Source organism: Scomber japonicus, chromosome 6, assembly GCF_027409825.1.
Source record: "Scomber japonicus isolate fScoJap1 chromosome 6, fScoJap1.pri, whole genome shotgun sequence".
Classification (NCBI taxonomy): Eukaryota; Metazoa; Chordata; class Actinopteri; order Scombriformes; family Scombridae; genus Scomber; species Scomber japonicus.
Genome location: NC_070583.1, coordinates 29,284,065 through 29,300,289, shown reverse-complemented (window position 1 = coordinate 29,300,289; position 16,225 = coordinate 29,284,065). Strand labels below are relative to the sequence as shown.

General features: G+C 41.0%; 1 protein-coding gene across 1 annotated transcript; it reads left to right on the top strand.

Annotated features, from left to right (window-relative positions):
- Nucleotides 1–3,338: 3,338 nt before the first annotated feature.
- On the top strand, nt 3,339–15,733 carry ccdc92ba (coiled-coil domain containing 92Ba). Its single transcript, XM_053320655.1, has 4 exons — nt 3,339–3,690; nt 4,044–4,184; nt 11,920–11,967; nt 14,506–15,733. Exons 2-4 carry the CDS (start codon nt 4,052–4,054, stop codon nt 15,222–15,224), a joined length of 900 nt encoding a protein of 299 aa, XP_053176630.1. The 5' UTR covers nt 3,339–3,690; nt 4,044–4,051; the 3' UTR covers nt 15,225–15,733.
- Nucleotides 15,734–16,225: the final 492 nt, after the last annotated feature.

Genomic DNA, 16,225 nt, shown 5'->3' with positions numbered 1-16,225 from the left:
ACTGCAGGCCTTACATTCACTGTAATTACTCAATATACCCATAATCCTCAAAATAGCTTCTCCGATCTGACTGGCAAACAGTACCTTCAACCAATCCACTCATTGCTTTGTTAGATATTGAAGGAACAAGACCAAGTCGAGTAGTTTGTGGCTTCGATTGGTTCATAGATCAGTTGCGATAGGAACAGGGAGAAAGGATCCCGCCCGCCTGCAGCCATTGAACAACAAAGGTTGTCTGACAGTTTGCAATACACTTGAAACCTGTGAGATGACAGGAAGCAGAACAAGCTATATGACCGTAGATACTGCGACATTACAAACTGATAATGTTAATACTTTCATGGTTTGGATGTAATTGTTTTAATATACCATGATATGTAATATAATCTGCAGTAGGAGCTTTCAGACAGGCTGGAGTTGTTATTCTTCATTTGGCCTTTAGGGGGCAGCACACTCCTTCTCATCACCTCAGTGACCTCAACCAGAACACCAAGCTGTCTTGATTTATTTTTTTTTAAACATTGTTGTAGGTCTTTACCATCCTGCCTTCAATTTAAGGTCGCAAAGTTGCACAGATAGACACAGAGAATTTCTGAGGTCGTCTGAGATCTGTGAATACTGCAAGCTTTTATACACACAGTACAGTAGCTATGAGGCGGCCTGACATCAGAGCATTGTAGTCCTTATGTGACATGAATGCCAACTTTGGTTTTTGTGTTGACATTTGTGTATATTCATTGTTTTTGGGGGGGTTCAATTTTGTATATTAGTAATTTATTTGTATTAATATGTTGTGGATTAAGAAAATGAAATTGTGAAAAACAGTTTATTACAGTGAAGCTGATGATGATGGTGTTAGTAATGTTGTTGTGGGGTGTTGTGCCACTATGGGTCTTACCTTTTTTTTTTTTTTTTTTTTTTTTAAATTTGTTTGCCCAGTGAATATTTTCAATACCCAATGTCTCCAAAGGCACACCCACAATCATCTCAGCTTGACACTGCAAACGTTGACGCTCTAAAATCAGGCCGGTGATGACTATATTACAAACACAGCAGCATGTTTAAGTATGTAAATAGACACCAAAATACTTGGGATCGGAGTTCAAAGGAAACGTCAGACTCACATATACGACACTCACTAATCAGCTTAAATGCAGCTGAAGAAGTGGCACGAACACAGTCCACGAATTTAACTCCTCGTCCACGTTAAAATGAAGACATCACTGCACTTAAGAAACGGCACTGTTTAGGTGGAAAGCACTGGTGGTTGATTTTTGTCATGGCTGATTCCCAGTTGCCTTTATTTTTAGAGAAAAAGAGAAACTCCCTTTTTGAGATTTTTTTTTTTTATTGTGAATGTAAATTTGCATACTTCAATTCTGTCAGCAAATGTTTAGGGCAGCTTAACTTTGTTGTTGTAGTAGTGAAGACAACTGGTAATAATTGAAGTTATTTCTAACAAGTAAGCTTATACGTGTGAATGTGTTGTATAAGGTTGTAATGTCATTATTGAGATTATACATGTGTGATACCAGCTTTGTTGTTATGTTGCTGTGTGTCTTTTGGGACTCGTGATGAAGCACGGCAGCCGAAAAGAAGAAGTAGAAATGCCTCTTCGTATCAATGTCGGCACCACACAGAAGGACTTATGGCCCCCCAAAAAAAGAAAAAGCCACAGCGCAGCTCTCTGCACTCCACGTCCTGCTCTTTCTGTTTCTCTTATGTGCATTTATTTTCTGCCTACATGGATTTAAGAACAAGCCACGAAGATTTCTGGCATGTTTTTACATTTGTGGGGAGTGTACACATGAACAATGATTTCAGGATGTAATAGCAGAAACAGTCACAGTATAGATTTATATTGCCATGCTGCCTCAAATTCTTCATCATACACCATCATAGACCATTTTCAGAGATTAACAACATACAATTAAGTCCCTCTGTTATGTTTGTTCATTTATAAACTTCTGTTTTCAATCTGGTGATTGGTGAAATATTGTCTCTTGTTAATAAATTTAAAAAAAAAAGAAAATAAATTCATCACAACAGAGAAGACTTTGACACTGTGCAGTTTGTCCAGGCCTTAATTTAGGGGACATAAACCTGGTGAACTGAAGCAAATGAGACCAACTGAGGGTCCGAGAGGAGTAAAATGGTCTGTTTACTCTGATCCTCAACGTGTCACATTTCACAGATGTTTCTCTTGTGTGTAAATATAACTTTTTTCTCATGTTTTGTCAGAGATTGTTTTGTAATTAAAATTTTGATTTATATGTTTATAAAATAACATCATTGGTTTAACGTGAAAATAAAGATCGCTGAACTAAGTCTTGTGTTTGTCTCTGGGGGTTTTTTTGCCTGTTTTGCCAAAATGTATCAAAGTATCACAAGTAAAAGTACACTATTTGCAGGTGGAGTGGTTGTCAAATGGAGTAGAGCTAAGTGCACAATATGTCTCTGTATGTAATAAAGTGCAGTATAGAGTAACACAAAGAGGAAGTAATCAAGTACTGTACAAGTATAAAACTGTGGGTTACTCAAGTATAACACTTAGAGTAAACCATCACATGATGGATTCATTTTTAATGAAGGATATCAAACTTTTCAATATTGAAATTCATTTTACTTCAATTGATTTTTAATGGAGGATCTTAACTTTAATTTGATTTAAATTCCAGTTAAATGCTGTTTGAATATCTTTTTTACCCCGCTGAGGTTTTATTGCAGTTTTATGTTTTTTTAATCTGTAGCTGTATTTTATGCTTATTAATAACTTGTGATCTGTAATCAGTGGTTGACATAAAAGGGAGCATTCAGATTTTCATGATTTTTCTTGATGAATACAGATAACCAACCACTACTTTTGATTACTATTTTCAGTGTGGTATCCTTACTTTAACACCTTCAAATGACTTTTGAAACAACATTAGTCTTAAGAGAAGTCCCCCCCCCCCCCCCCCCCCCCCCCCCCCCCCAACTTGAGGTCCGCGGCCCATAGGTTGAGAATCCCTGCAGCAGCCTGCCTCTGTCCATGGTGCTGGAATCACACCCATTAAATCACTGTGTAGTAAAGAATCCCCTAAAACAGCTCGACTTGCTTTTAAACGCAGTGAAACAAAAAAAAAAGAAATTGTCACATTTTATTATAGTTGTGAGTTTTTTTCTTTGTACTCCCACCAGCTCTGTATTGATCCTGTCAGAGAAGGACGTACAGCTGATACGGACTGCTCCCTCCAATCAGCTGCTCTGCTCTCTCTGTCGTACGATGTTCTCGCGTGTCCTGATCACGGGGCCTTGTTTTCATCACTTCCAGCTCGGCCGTCTGCAGCCGCCTGATGTTTCACACTGTGGGCGAGAAAGAGAGGTGCGCATGTAGAAAAAAAAATGGACTGCGCACTTTGGTCTCTTTGGCTTTATTTATGAAAACGTCCTCGTGCAGCTGATCATGCTCGACGCCGATGTTGGTTTCGCATTTTTACGCAGCCATCCAGCCTCTTCCTCCTCTGATCAAAAGGCGTCACATGCAGCAGATGAGCACTTCAGTGCTTCAGATAACATGTCTTTGGGTGAATGCCGCAGCCTACAGCTTTTGGACCAGCACCGGAGGCCAGCATGCCCAGAGGAGAGGACGTTTTTATAACGCTTACGAATCATATTTCTTAAATTTTGGGAGTTAACATCAATTTAAAGGTGAGCAAATATTTTTTTTTTGTATCAACTCAATCTCTTGATTCAAAGGCATCCCAGCAGCTGCATGGTTTCACCCTTTTTTGTTGATTTCTCTGGCAATCAATAGCTTATTTATAGCTGCCACGTGACCTCAAAAGAGAACTTGCACTTCTCTTCATGTTGCTGATATAAGAAATGTTCTCAGTGTGAGAAAGTGACATTTATCAGCTGATATTCAGGCTGTACAAGCTATAAACTGTTATATGTTGAAGGCAGACCTCTATGAAATATATGGATGGTGCTGTCACAGTCAAAGTGGTAAGAAAAGACACTATCTGTCCCATCTTTCTAATTTCCTCCTTCTGTCTCTCCAGACGTGGCCATGGGTGATGAGAGCGCCTTGTCTCGGCAGGTGGAGAGTGTGGAGAGGAGCGTGGTGTTCCTCAGGCAGGAGCACCTCACTTTGCTCCACGGCCTCCACCTGGAGATCCTCTCCCTGCAGAAACGATGCTCAGGTGAGAGAAATGTTGTTGCTGCTGCTGCTGCTGCTGCTGCTGTGTGTGTGTGTCTGTGTGTGTGTGAGAGAGAGAGAAAGAGAGAGAGTGCCTGAGGGATCCAGGAAACTTTTCTATGACCCCAAAATGTTCAGTAATCCTACAAAACTGCTGTTACCACAGTGCCTGACTTGCTTAAATCACCACCCCCATCCCCACCCCCACACTAATAGTTTAATAATTTCTCAAAGGTGGATGTGTAGTGAAGCTGTAAGGAAAAAATATATTTACTAATTTGTCACCAATTAAGAGCTCTCAGGCTGCAACTAATGATTATTACCTTGACTAATTGCTTATTGTTTAGTCTATGAAACGTCAAAAAGCAACCAACTGTCCAAAGCTATGATATATTTATTTTATTATTATACATAACAAAGAAAATCCTCATATTTGAGAGGCTGTAAGCACATTTCAATGATAATATCACCACAGTTGGAGATAAATATTCTGCTGATTGAGTAGATTATTTGAGCTTCAGGGTAAAGGATCCTTCTTCTAGTGCTGCTTACTTTTTCCTTTAAGCTGCTCTAGTTCTTCTTTAATCAGCAGAGACCCACACTGACCTCCTGCCTTTGAAGAGAAGCTTTAGTAAGATTTAACTTATTGTGAGGAAGACAATATCATGACCTTTTTTAATGAGCTTTTTTCTTTCATTCTATAATAATTCATCAAGTCTACACCCAGATGGTTTTGTGATTCAGCCCAGGTAAAGCTTTGCATAATTTGAAACTAATCTTTAACGATTATAACTACATTTTCTAAGAGGCTACATCATCAAGAGCAATATTTAATATGTTAGTGAACAGAAGCCGCTCTGTGTTTCGTCAAAATGTGCCTCAGCAGTTCAGAGCAGTTACTGTCATTTTCATTTCAAATAGACTACGCTAAATCTCTTAGGACCATCATGTGCATACAGGCCCCATTGTTCGTGTGATGTGTGTCTGCAGCATCAATCAATGCCACACAATGACTACATGGTGATGTCATGCTACAATTCCTGTAGATTACATCATTTCCTGTATGGGGCATGCAGGCATTATTAGACATGCAGTCCATTTTATCAAGCAAGCAAATGCATATCAACACAAAACACATACATGATCGCATTATTATACTTATGAGAATGTTCTTTTTAATTTCATTAAATCCCTGGAGGCTGTCCCACCTTTAACCCAACATTCACTCTATCCTCAGCCTGTTCATAACCCAAGAACCCCTAAAACCAAGTCCCTAAAATAAATAGTTAACCTAGAAGGTGCCAGTTTTGTGTCACCAGGATCGGAGGTGAATACTGTAATGTGGGCACATGAATAGGTTTTTGTCACCCCGAAAGTGAATATCAGGGTTACACAAACACACACACACACACACACACTTACATATGTTTGTTTGTAGTCTCACACACAATTCATCCTCAGAAAGATCCACACAATACTCATCTATCATGGTTAATCCATAGATCGCATAGCTGCAGTAATCCATATGAAGGAGATTGTAGTGTACAAATACAGGGAGAAGAGTGGCGGGGGAAGGGGTGTGTGTATGTGAGTGTGAGTGAGTGTGAGAGGAGAGAGAGCGACAGAGCGAGCGATGGCTGAGAGCCAATGTCACCAGTTGTTTAGAAAATGACCCCCTCCATCATTTGTAGCTCTGCTGCACACATCACATCTGGTCAGTAAAGCTGTGTGTGGTGGCTACATTTTGTGTGCGCGTGTGTGTGTGTGTGTGTGTGTGTGTGTGTGTGTGTGTGTGTGTGTGTGTTGTTGTTGAGAGACAGACAGTAAAAGACACAAACCCACAGACATAGTCAGTATTTCCAGCTGTTTACTTGCCCTCTCCTCCTCTCCCTCTGTCTCAGCGGGGGTCTTCCACTGTTAACTCAGTCAGCCCCTCAGGGTGCCGTTACAGATCATTTGTAATTCTAAATCATTTTAATAGAAAATAAGACATGTGGTCAAACCGGAGAGACAACACTGGATTTAGTTAGGATTGGATTGACAAACACAGACGTATTACTTTGTCAGAGCTCAGCAACACGCATATAAATCTTCTTTTGAAAGCAGCAGGAATCATAAATCTGCTCTCCAGTTTTATATCTGCCTAAATCGCAGCCTTTAACTTTCTTCAGAGAGATTTCTGTGGGGATGTACAGTATTATGCCACACTTACTAAAACGTGATCATCTGCTCTTTCTGCTGAGCATCCTTAAAGCCCCTTACAGCAGTTTAACGCCAGACTGAAAATATGTTTAAATGTTTTTCAGGCACATCAGTAAATAGCTACACATCATTGTGGATCCCTCCTGCACACATGAACCTTATTATAACTTGGAATAATGTTCCTATTAAAAAACAAACATGACTTCTAATTCCTTAGTTTGAAAGTATTCATGTTTTACTTGGTTAGCCACAATGAAAGAAACTCTCCATTTATACAATTAAAGTTAATGACTAAATAAACTACAGGTGATGATCAGTGTATTTTCAGTGTTTGCTCCTCAGACTCCCCAAATCCTTCTGGTTAATTAGCTCTTGGCTGATATTAGTTAAGTTAAGTTTAGTTAAGTTTATTGACCTTTAAGCATTTAAGCAGCTGAATAACTTTGCTGTTACATTGAAACATCAATATATTTAGACCAACAATTTAGAATAGACTACATTTTTAAAATCAACATTTTAAGTTTTTAATTATCAAAGCTAAAATTGCATATCTCATATCACCAATCTTCTGTTATTTAGGAGTCCTATAGGGGATTGGTGATATCCTGTATATCTCAGTGTGGCATCGAGCCATGGCAGGGTTCACTGAGGTTGGACTTAAGCAGCTTTCTAGCAAAGTCAAGACACAGTTGAGTGCGTCTCTCTGCTAGAGTGCACAAGACAGTAGAGAGAGTCTCTGGGTACTCTGAGTACCTCTGGCCAAGTATGATTTTACAAGCCTGTTTCTGCATGCTTTGCAGCCTTTTAGCCTTTTAGCTCTGCGGTCAAAGAACTGTGCCAGGCAGAGACTACATACCCAGCACCGGACATACTGTACATAGCCTGTGTAGATAGGAACCGGTTCTGTATCTCGGACACCAAATTTCTTCACGTGACACAGAGCAAAAAGCTTCCTGTTGGCTGAGGTCAGCATGTGGTCTACCTGACTGTCCTGTTGCTAGTTACGCTGGATGGTGACCCTGAGAAGTGAGTCAGCAGGGCTGATGTTTGTCTCATGCTGGTGACATGTACTTTACATTTCCTTGGGTTGGAGTTTCATTTTGTGCTCCTCTACCCAGATGTCAAGACAGTTCAGGTTCTGTTGGAGAGTACAGAGTAGTTGGGACATCTGTGGTCTGTTCCATTGTGGACATCACCCTTAATCAGTACTAGGAAGACTGTAGACTCTAGTACTGTTCCCTGTGCAACTCCACATGTGGGATATTCTCAATCAGAGAGATTTCCCTGGTAGATGATGAGAATCGGTAAAAGCTTCATTACTTAAGCACTTCATCTATTCATTCTAATAGATTAAGTGCTTGGTCTTGAGGATGATTCATGGTTTGTCTAAAGGATACATCCTCAAAGCCACATAAACATTAGGGAAGACTAACTGCAGGCCAAACTTCAACATGGTTTTCAGCATATTTGAGGGTGACTTGTCTGTTTCAGCCAACATGAAGGATCGGAACTGCAGACACTTAAAACACGCTGTTCCGCCTACGGGACGGACCGGAAGTTGGGAGGTAACGACAAGTTATTCTGAATGTTTTAAACACCAACCCTTAAACATATATATTCATGCCGTACATTGTTAGAAAGCTTAGATTCTCCTGATTCATTCAAGACCACTCATGAATTATATGGTTGCTCACAGCTGTAATAGTATTAGCGGTTAGCTCGGCTAGCCACTAAAGTAAGCTAACAGCTATAATGCTACATACCTTCAAAGTCTTCTCTTTATCCACGACGATCATCGATCAGGACTTTCTGTACAACTCGCCAAGTATCCATTCTGGTGAAATATGAAATCAGTTTCAATAAAACCGAAATATTTTCCTCAATATGTCCATGTATTTAGTCCAACACGTAAGGAAACAGACACGGAACAAACCATATACGGTCCCTTTCACGTCACTTCCTGACCTACACGTGCATCTGTGGGACACGTGACTGTTTTGTTTACGTCCGTGAACTCCTCCTGTTTCATACACGCCACACACCAGCAGATAGCCTCTAGCAAAGACATATGTCTATCTTCTTCTTCTTCTTCTGGCCGACCAGGTGAATTAAGTGCGTCTTCTTTGGTTTTATTGCCGCCACCTACTGCCCCGGAATTGTTACGACAAGCTACATTCACAGACAGAGTCCCATTATTATGCTTTTATGAGCGAGGTCGAGCGAGCCAAAAGCCGAAAAATCTATTCGTGGCGGACGTAATTCTTTCGTGGCGGGCCGCCACGAAAGAATGAATGTGTGGGAAACACTGTGTATCCATTCCAGGCAGAATAGTATCGTAGAAGGCATTGGCTTTTTCATTAACGCTGGTTGCTTCATTCACCTCCTATCATGGATGATCCACCTGCCAAACTGCTTCAAGCCAGGCTCCCTTATAGATCGGACTAACCATGTAGAGCATTGGGAGGTCTTGATTGTGCGTCAGGGCTCCAGAGGACACAATCATGGCCACTTGAGCCAACAGGACGGAGAATCTGAGGCTTCAAGTAGACTGATTTCATGTTTGTAATAATCATGTCAAGGATGGCTTCACCTCTGATGTGCTGATACACCTGGTAGAGTTTATTATCTCCACAAATGTTGTTACTACAAAGCAGGTCAGATGAGGCTATTAGTCTTCCTTCCCACACAGTCTGTATATGGTCTGAACACTGATGCAGGTTGGTGGATAAGATAGACCTCTGTTTATAATGTACACAGTGTTCAATGAATGTCTTTATTGTCTTCATCATCGTGATTTGAAGGGATTCTGTCAGTTTTTGGATTGTAGAAATATAAAGGGATTAGGATTCTGGAGGCTAGCGCAGGTTTGCAGGTGTATTAGGTATTTGCTGCCAGCTTGCTAATGTGAAGCCTGGAAGGGTAATGCAAGGTTACACTGATGATGTTTTGCCGTGCATAAGAGCTTTGCCTTTGTACTGTTGACCTCTTTTTTACTGTTCTGGACTCATCATCAGTTTTCTCATCAGCCCAAAGGTGGTCACGCTTCTGTCTCCTTCAACAACCAGTAAAATCAATTCTCTTGGAATGGGGACTTAATTGTGTGTCGTAGAAAACAATCAAGTTTGCATATGTGTGCCCTTCAAGATATCTTTGCAACATTCGTGGTCGAGCCATGAAACAAAAAACCTTGAATTCTCAAAGACGATTTGGGAGATACAGTAAGCCCGACCTGCAAAGCGTTACACATGCTGGATGTTGGCATGTGCTGACTGCTTGTTTTTCATTGTTGTTCCAAGAAATAATCCTTAGGGCTGAGTTCCTGCAGCTAAATTAACTTCATAAATGCTTCTGGCAGTTATGAATAAGGATAATGACTAAAAAGCAGGAGCTCTCTCAATGAAAAGAGAGAAAAGTCTCTCACATTTTGCAATTATAGTTTAAAACCGACATCAGCTAATCTGTTTTTCTGGAGCTACCTACCTGAGGTTTCTCTATACCTCCTGCTTTCCCTCTTTCCTTACTTTCTGTCTTCCTCCCTTCATCATCTCATTTGTCTTTCTCTTTCTTCATGCCAGCTGCAGTGGTGGCCATGTGGCGCTGACTGCAGAGGGAAGGATGAAGGGTGTGACAGTGAGGGAGATAATAAAGCTGGAAATTACACCATCTGCTTCTCTAGATTGATTAGATTATCTTTCTTTTTCATTACAAAATACAAATATATATATTTTATTGAAAAATACTTACCGCTCAACCCTTATTAAACATAATTGGTTATTGGTTATACTACATTATGCTCACAGTTTGTAACAGAAAGGACTTGAATACACATTTAAGTAATTTTCAGAGCAGTCAACATCTTTGTGTAAGAGTTTCATATGATGGTTTTTTGACTTCCCTTATTTAAAGGCTGCTTCATTAACGGGCCTGTGTTTCTGGCTCTGGGAAGTTGAAATAGGTCACGTTCATCTTAAAATGACTGGAGCTACACGCACACTGTGATTGACTGTGTGCTGAAAGCTGAATGTAGAGATTTCCCTGCCTAGTCAGGCCTCCCTGAATGACCATCAAGATGACTGACGGGCCAGACACGACCAGCAGTCTGCCTCCACACTCCCCTCAGATGCTGTGCTATCTTTATTAGGGACACTGATAACTGAGTGCCATGTAGCAGTCTGATCCTTTATCTTCTAAAAACCACAGTCCATTACCCGCTGTGTTGCATGAATATGAGATATAATCCATCCAATATCCAAAAATGCTGGTGCGCCAGATATCATATCATGTAATATGTGGATAATCCCTATCATGTTGATGAGATATTCCACAGTAACAGCATTTGCCACTATTATATCTTTCCTCTCTGGTAAAAAAAAAATTCTGTTACAATCATGGCTTTGATATAAAGAGGTTTACTGTCCAATCTAGTGTTCAGACAAACTGTGCCTTAGTGTCTAGTGCCTATAATCTCTCTGCTATGGCATCCAATACATTTACTAAACATAAAAACCATCTACAGTGCCACATACAATATAAAGCAGTAATCAGAAGAGGCATAAAATCAAAAACACAGTGGAAATTCATCATCTTGAGTTCACTTGAGGACAGGAGTATTGACCAGCTTCATATAAAGAAAATCTCATACTACCTCTACAAATAATACATCAGTCTAGGCGTGTCAAACTCATCTTCATTCAAGGGCCACATACAGCACAATTTGAATGGATGTGGGCCGGATCACTAAAAGGAAGGAAGGAAGGAAGGAAGGAAAAGAAGGAAGAGAATACAGGAAGGAAGGAAGGAAGGAAGGAAGGAAGGGAGCAAGGACAGATGGAAGGAAGAGAAGAAAAGACAAGAAGGAAGGAAGGGAGCAAGGAAGGAAGGAAAAGAACACAGGAAGGAAGGAAGGAAGGAAAAGAGGAAGAAGGAAACTGGGCCGGATTGGACCTCTCGGCGGGCCGGTTCTGGCCCACGGGCCGCATGTTTGACACCCCTGGTCTACAGAGTGCTTCAGTGTGAAACTGTAGCTTTGCATTAAAATGATTCGTAAGTGTTTAAGAACAGGGATAATGTCTGAAATCTGCCATAGTACAAAGTATACATGGTTTTTAAACAATAAAGAACTTTTATTAGGTTGTTTCAAAACCATGAGACTACTTAATGCACGTATTGATTGAGGAATGCTAATAATGCTTTTATGTCTTATATTGCAGTTACAGTAAAGACAGTTAATACTCCAGTCGGTGACAAATAATATAACAGTACATCACTGGCCAAGTCTCTGACACACATTATTTGATGCAAAGTTTCAGATATAGCTTCATAAATTATTCATGAGCTCACTGAAAAAATGTGCTGGAAACTGCATTGAGCAGCTGTTATGTTACCCGCTAAGAGCAAATAGATGAAGCAGTTTGAAATGTCAGCGTAGCGCTCTAATGAGACATTTCAGCATCTATATTTAAGCTCTAACAATGGAAGTTCATGTGGTGTTTGTATTCCTTTTCTCCTTAACTTCTCTTTCTTGTGTTTTTTTTCAGAGTTGACGAGTGACCTGAAGGTGAAGCCTCCAGGCAGAAGCCAAATAGGTAAAAAAAAAAAAAAAAAAAATCCTCCTGCATATATCTCTTATTGTTCCACCCTCTTGCTCAGCGTCTGAGACAGAAAGACAGACACATGTTTACATCTCTCAGCGCTAGTTCATCTTTGCTACATCCAACCTCAACCCCCAATCCACCATCAGTGTACGCCTGCGTCCCTCTCTGTCCTTCCAGCCGTCCCATCCCCCAGGGGACAGATCACTGTCAGCCACCCTCCTCCATCTCCTCACCCATGCCTCTTTTTCCTCATCTCCTCATCTGGGAGCAAGAGGGAGTTTCCGTGACAAACCACACAGACAAGCATAGGTCTTTCTTTTCACACATATGTGCCTTTTTCCCAATGAATGGGGTGAATTGGTCATGGCTAAATTAGGGCAGCGCACGCTCGTCTACAGCTGCAAAAGACAGCATGCCTCGACATATTTGGCTGATGGCTGACGTTTGCAAGACTGTTTGTGGCATCTACGTGCAAGGATGCAGAGATAGGCACAATTTTGTCATGGCGAATTAGAGAAAGAGCAAACTAAAGAGGAGTAAAAAAAAAAAAGGCAAATGTTTGATTGGAAGGAGCCTGGCTGCATTATTTAGCCATTAGACCCCATCTCCTTTTCCAGGACAGGTTATCCCCCGATCCATCAATACAGCACGGGCCCTCCATTCTCCTCCCATCCTGAGAAATTGATCCATCCTCTTCTCTTCTCTTTTTTTTTTTTTTTTTCCTGCTCTCGCTTTCCCTCGAGGTCCCAGCGGGGGTGTCCGTTTACAGACTTTGCTGAGAACGAGAGAGACGTAGAGTCAGGAAAAGAGAGAGGAAGAGGTGGAAGCAGAGAGGTAATGAGATGTAGCAAAAAGAGGAGAAGGAGAGGTAGAGAGGAGAGTGGATAAGGGGAAAAGACTTGACGGCAGGATGCGGTCGTTGGCAGACATGTAGGAGGGGAGAGGAGGTGGAAGGATATGTAGATCATATTAGGTGGACTATAGTTAGCGTATGAGCTCAACTTGGGTGTGGCGATGGGCGACAGAAAACCTGAGACTGATTGGTCATCTGAGGATCCATGCTGGGAAAGCAATAAGAGAAAGAGAGAAGAATATGAATATGGAGGAAAGAAATGTTAGGATAAGAAAATAATGATCACTGATAGACAGAAGTATGATGAAAGCAAAGTCATTAAATATAGAAAATAATGTGAAAAATGGAAAAAGGAGATCTTAAAGCCTCATACCCCAAAGAACCCTATTACATTTAAACCTAATGTGGATTTCAGGCTTTATAGTTTCACCTCCATGACTCACCAAACCTCCCACCACTCTTTTAGGATTCTCCTATCCAGCAAAAATGACCTATTTAAGATCCCAGAGGCATCAGCAGCGGCCTGTGTGAATGTAATCTTCTCCTGTGGCTCAGTCGGCCTGGGGGGCTGCTGCTCTGACTCAGGGCATTTCGTCTGCGCTTCCCACTCCTCTGGGGAGTTTCACAGGAATGAAAGAGCATGAAGGTTGCCTACCAAAGCAAAAAAAAACAAAAACAAACAGAAAACAGAACAATAAGCAGTATACTGCATTCAGACTGACCTTGGCTCGGCGATTGAAGTTCATGTGGAGGCTTCAAGTAGTAGATCATCTGTTTTATCTTTTGAGAACGATGCCTAAATCAGAATTTAACCAGTCGACTATTTTGATCTGATGCATCAAATTTTAAGGACAACCTTTGAAAACAGTACGTCATACAAATGGTTGTGGTGCAGCATCACTGTTAAGCCCTCGCTCCACTCCACCCATCTAACGTACTTAAATTCTGATAATTCATTTACCATTGAGGTCATTTTACAATAAAACCTGCCAAAAACCTGCCAGTTTAATATGAGGAGTTGCTGCTTTCTCTGTGTAACATTGTTGTAAATGGGATATTTTGGGATTTTGGACTGTTGCCCAGACAAGTCCAGTGATTTAAATTCATCACATTTGTTTTTGGGATATTTGAATGGGCATTAAATGTGCATTTGTTAATAATAGACTGCTTCATTCATGACATATTAGTTTATATTAAAGATCATGTTTGAATCAATCTCTGATACTTTGTAAACAAAATAATTGAATATTATGAGCTCCACAAACATAGTGTTTATTACAGGGTTGTTGTACTGGGTTAGGATTAGATATTGAATAATATATATATTTGTTCAGGTATGTAAATATTAATGTGAGCTTATCTAGTTGATGTTGAATTCTCAAGTATTTCTGTAAAAAATGGGATAGAATTTATTTTATTGATTTAAATGAAAAAACTTCTTAATATGATTCATTATATTTAATAATATGATATGCTAAACTCAAGCTGTAAAGCCACCATAATGTGGATGGTTTGTATACTGTATGTGTTCAGATTAGTATTACTTGAATGTTCAAACTGTTTTACATAGAAACAGTATGTGTCTGGTCATACATGTAATTGTATGTTCAACACATACACACAGTACTTCATATTATGTTTATATTCAAAACTCTTTTGGTATGTTTCTGTGTCAGAGTTACAGGAGGAAGAGGAGCTCCTGGAGGCCCGCTGTCAGGATGTAGAGGACCGTTTGGCCGAGCAGGAGTGCACCTTAGGAGAGCTTCGTAAGGAGCTGGGTCACAAGGGGCTCTTGGTGGGAGCCCTCAGAGGCAATCTCAAGGAAAAGGAGCGCCACTTCCTGGAGGAGCTCAAGCGCCGCAGCCACTGCTCCACCATCCTGAACACGGAGCTGCAGAAACAAACAGAGGCAGCAGCATACCTCTCCTTCCAGCTGCATGCTGCCAGGCAGAAACTGCACCACCAGCGGATGCAGCAGAGGCAGGGGCTCCTCGCCAGAGCCAGCAGTCAGGGGGCCCAGTACAGCGGCGAGCAGAACTCAGTCTCTCCACTGATGCCACCAGGAGCCTCCCCTTCATCTCCGGTGGTTAAACCCAAGCGCAAGAGCACTAGGTCAGCCTCGAGAGTGGAGCGTGCCCGGGAGTGTGTGCCGATGGAGAAAGTGATGGGCCCTGCAGAACCCACAGCCATGCCGGACCCCGCACTCTTCCTCCACCCCCGCAGGCACAGAGCCCGCTCCAGGCACAGTCTGGCACACAGACCGCCTCCAATGAGCCTGGCAAAGGAAGATGAGGAGGAAGAAGGTGGGGATGGGCCAGTGGAGCCTCAAGAGGAAGCTGCCAGGCTGGTGTCTTCAGCTGCAGCGCCCCCTGCTGCTGAGACCAAGGCAGATTAGCAACTACTGTGACCTGTGCTTTAAAACTACAGTTTGATCACTGTAATTATCTTCTGTCAGACTGTTAATACTGTTAACTGTTGTTCTGCACCTTGACTGAATTGATACTGGGACTGGTTTTAGCTATTGAATTATAGTACACTTAGCATAGACACTTTTTTAATAAGGACTTTGATATAACCTTACTTAAGAACTCGCAAAGCAAAACTCAGTAAGTGTCACTTTAAGTCGGTCTTAAATGAAATTAGAATTATCTGTTTACACTGGTGTCACATGCTCTGTATACTGTGGGGCCTTATTTGAAAGCAATCCCTTTTTCATTTATGGTGACAGTGAGGTTGACAGTGGCCCTGCCAACTGTGACTTTTCAAGGCAAACCATAAATCATCCCATGTGGCTAAATGTTTGTGTGGCCATTGACCGAGTGACAGCTGAAAATGTCTGAGGTGGGGGGGTTGGTCACGACTGTGTGAGTTCGTCATGTGAAAAAATATTGGTTTGAAGGAAGAATGTTCACCTCACTTTGGAAACAACAGCATTTTGCCTTTTTTTTGCCTCCATGACCACTACATACCCATCTGTTTTATTCATTGTATTTGTAATAGATTTTATACCTTAACCACAGAAAATACTAACATGTGATTGACTGGGAAGCGTCTGTTAAAGTCATTTATCAGGACACTTCAAACATAGTTCCAGTGTTGTGTCAAAGTCTGTTTTCCTGTGTTTCCCCTTACTTTAACTTTAACCAGAGCCTAACCTAAGCAGTAACACCTTTAACCCTTAAACACATTATTAAAACTAACACTATTGGAAACACTTAGGAGAAAGACTTTAGTGTGCAAGAGTTTAACTGTTAGTTAGATATTAACTATAGGCAACAATAATTATACTAAATTGAGCTAACCCTAACCCTCTGCTGAAAATCAACTAACCTCAACTTCAAAGTTATACTCCAAAATTCAATCATTCTGCTCTGTGTCGTTACCAATTGGTCTTTT

Bases quoted from the DNA above. Each gene is read 5' to 3' on its own strand.
- ccdc92ba (XM_053320655.1), top strand. From the start codon at position 4,052: ATGGGTGATGAGAGCGCCTTGTCTCGGCAGGTGGAGAGTGTGGAGAGG. The intron at 4,185-11,919 runs GTGAGAGAAATG...GTTTTTTTTCAG, and splicing joins CCTGCAGAAACGATGCTCAG to AGTTGACGAGTGACCTGAAG. The intron at 11,968-14,505 runs GTAAAAAAAAAA...TTTCTGTGTCAG, and splicing joins TCCAGGCAGAAGCCAAATAG to AGTTACAGGAGGAAGAGGAG.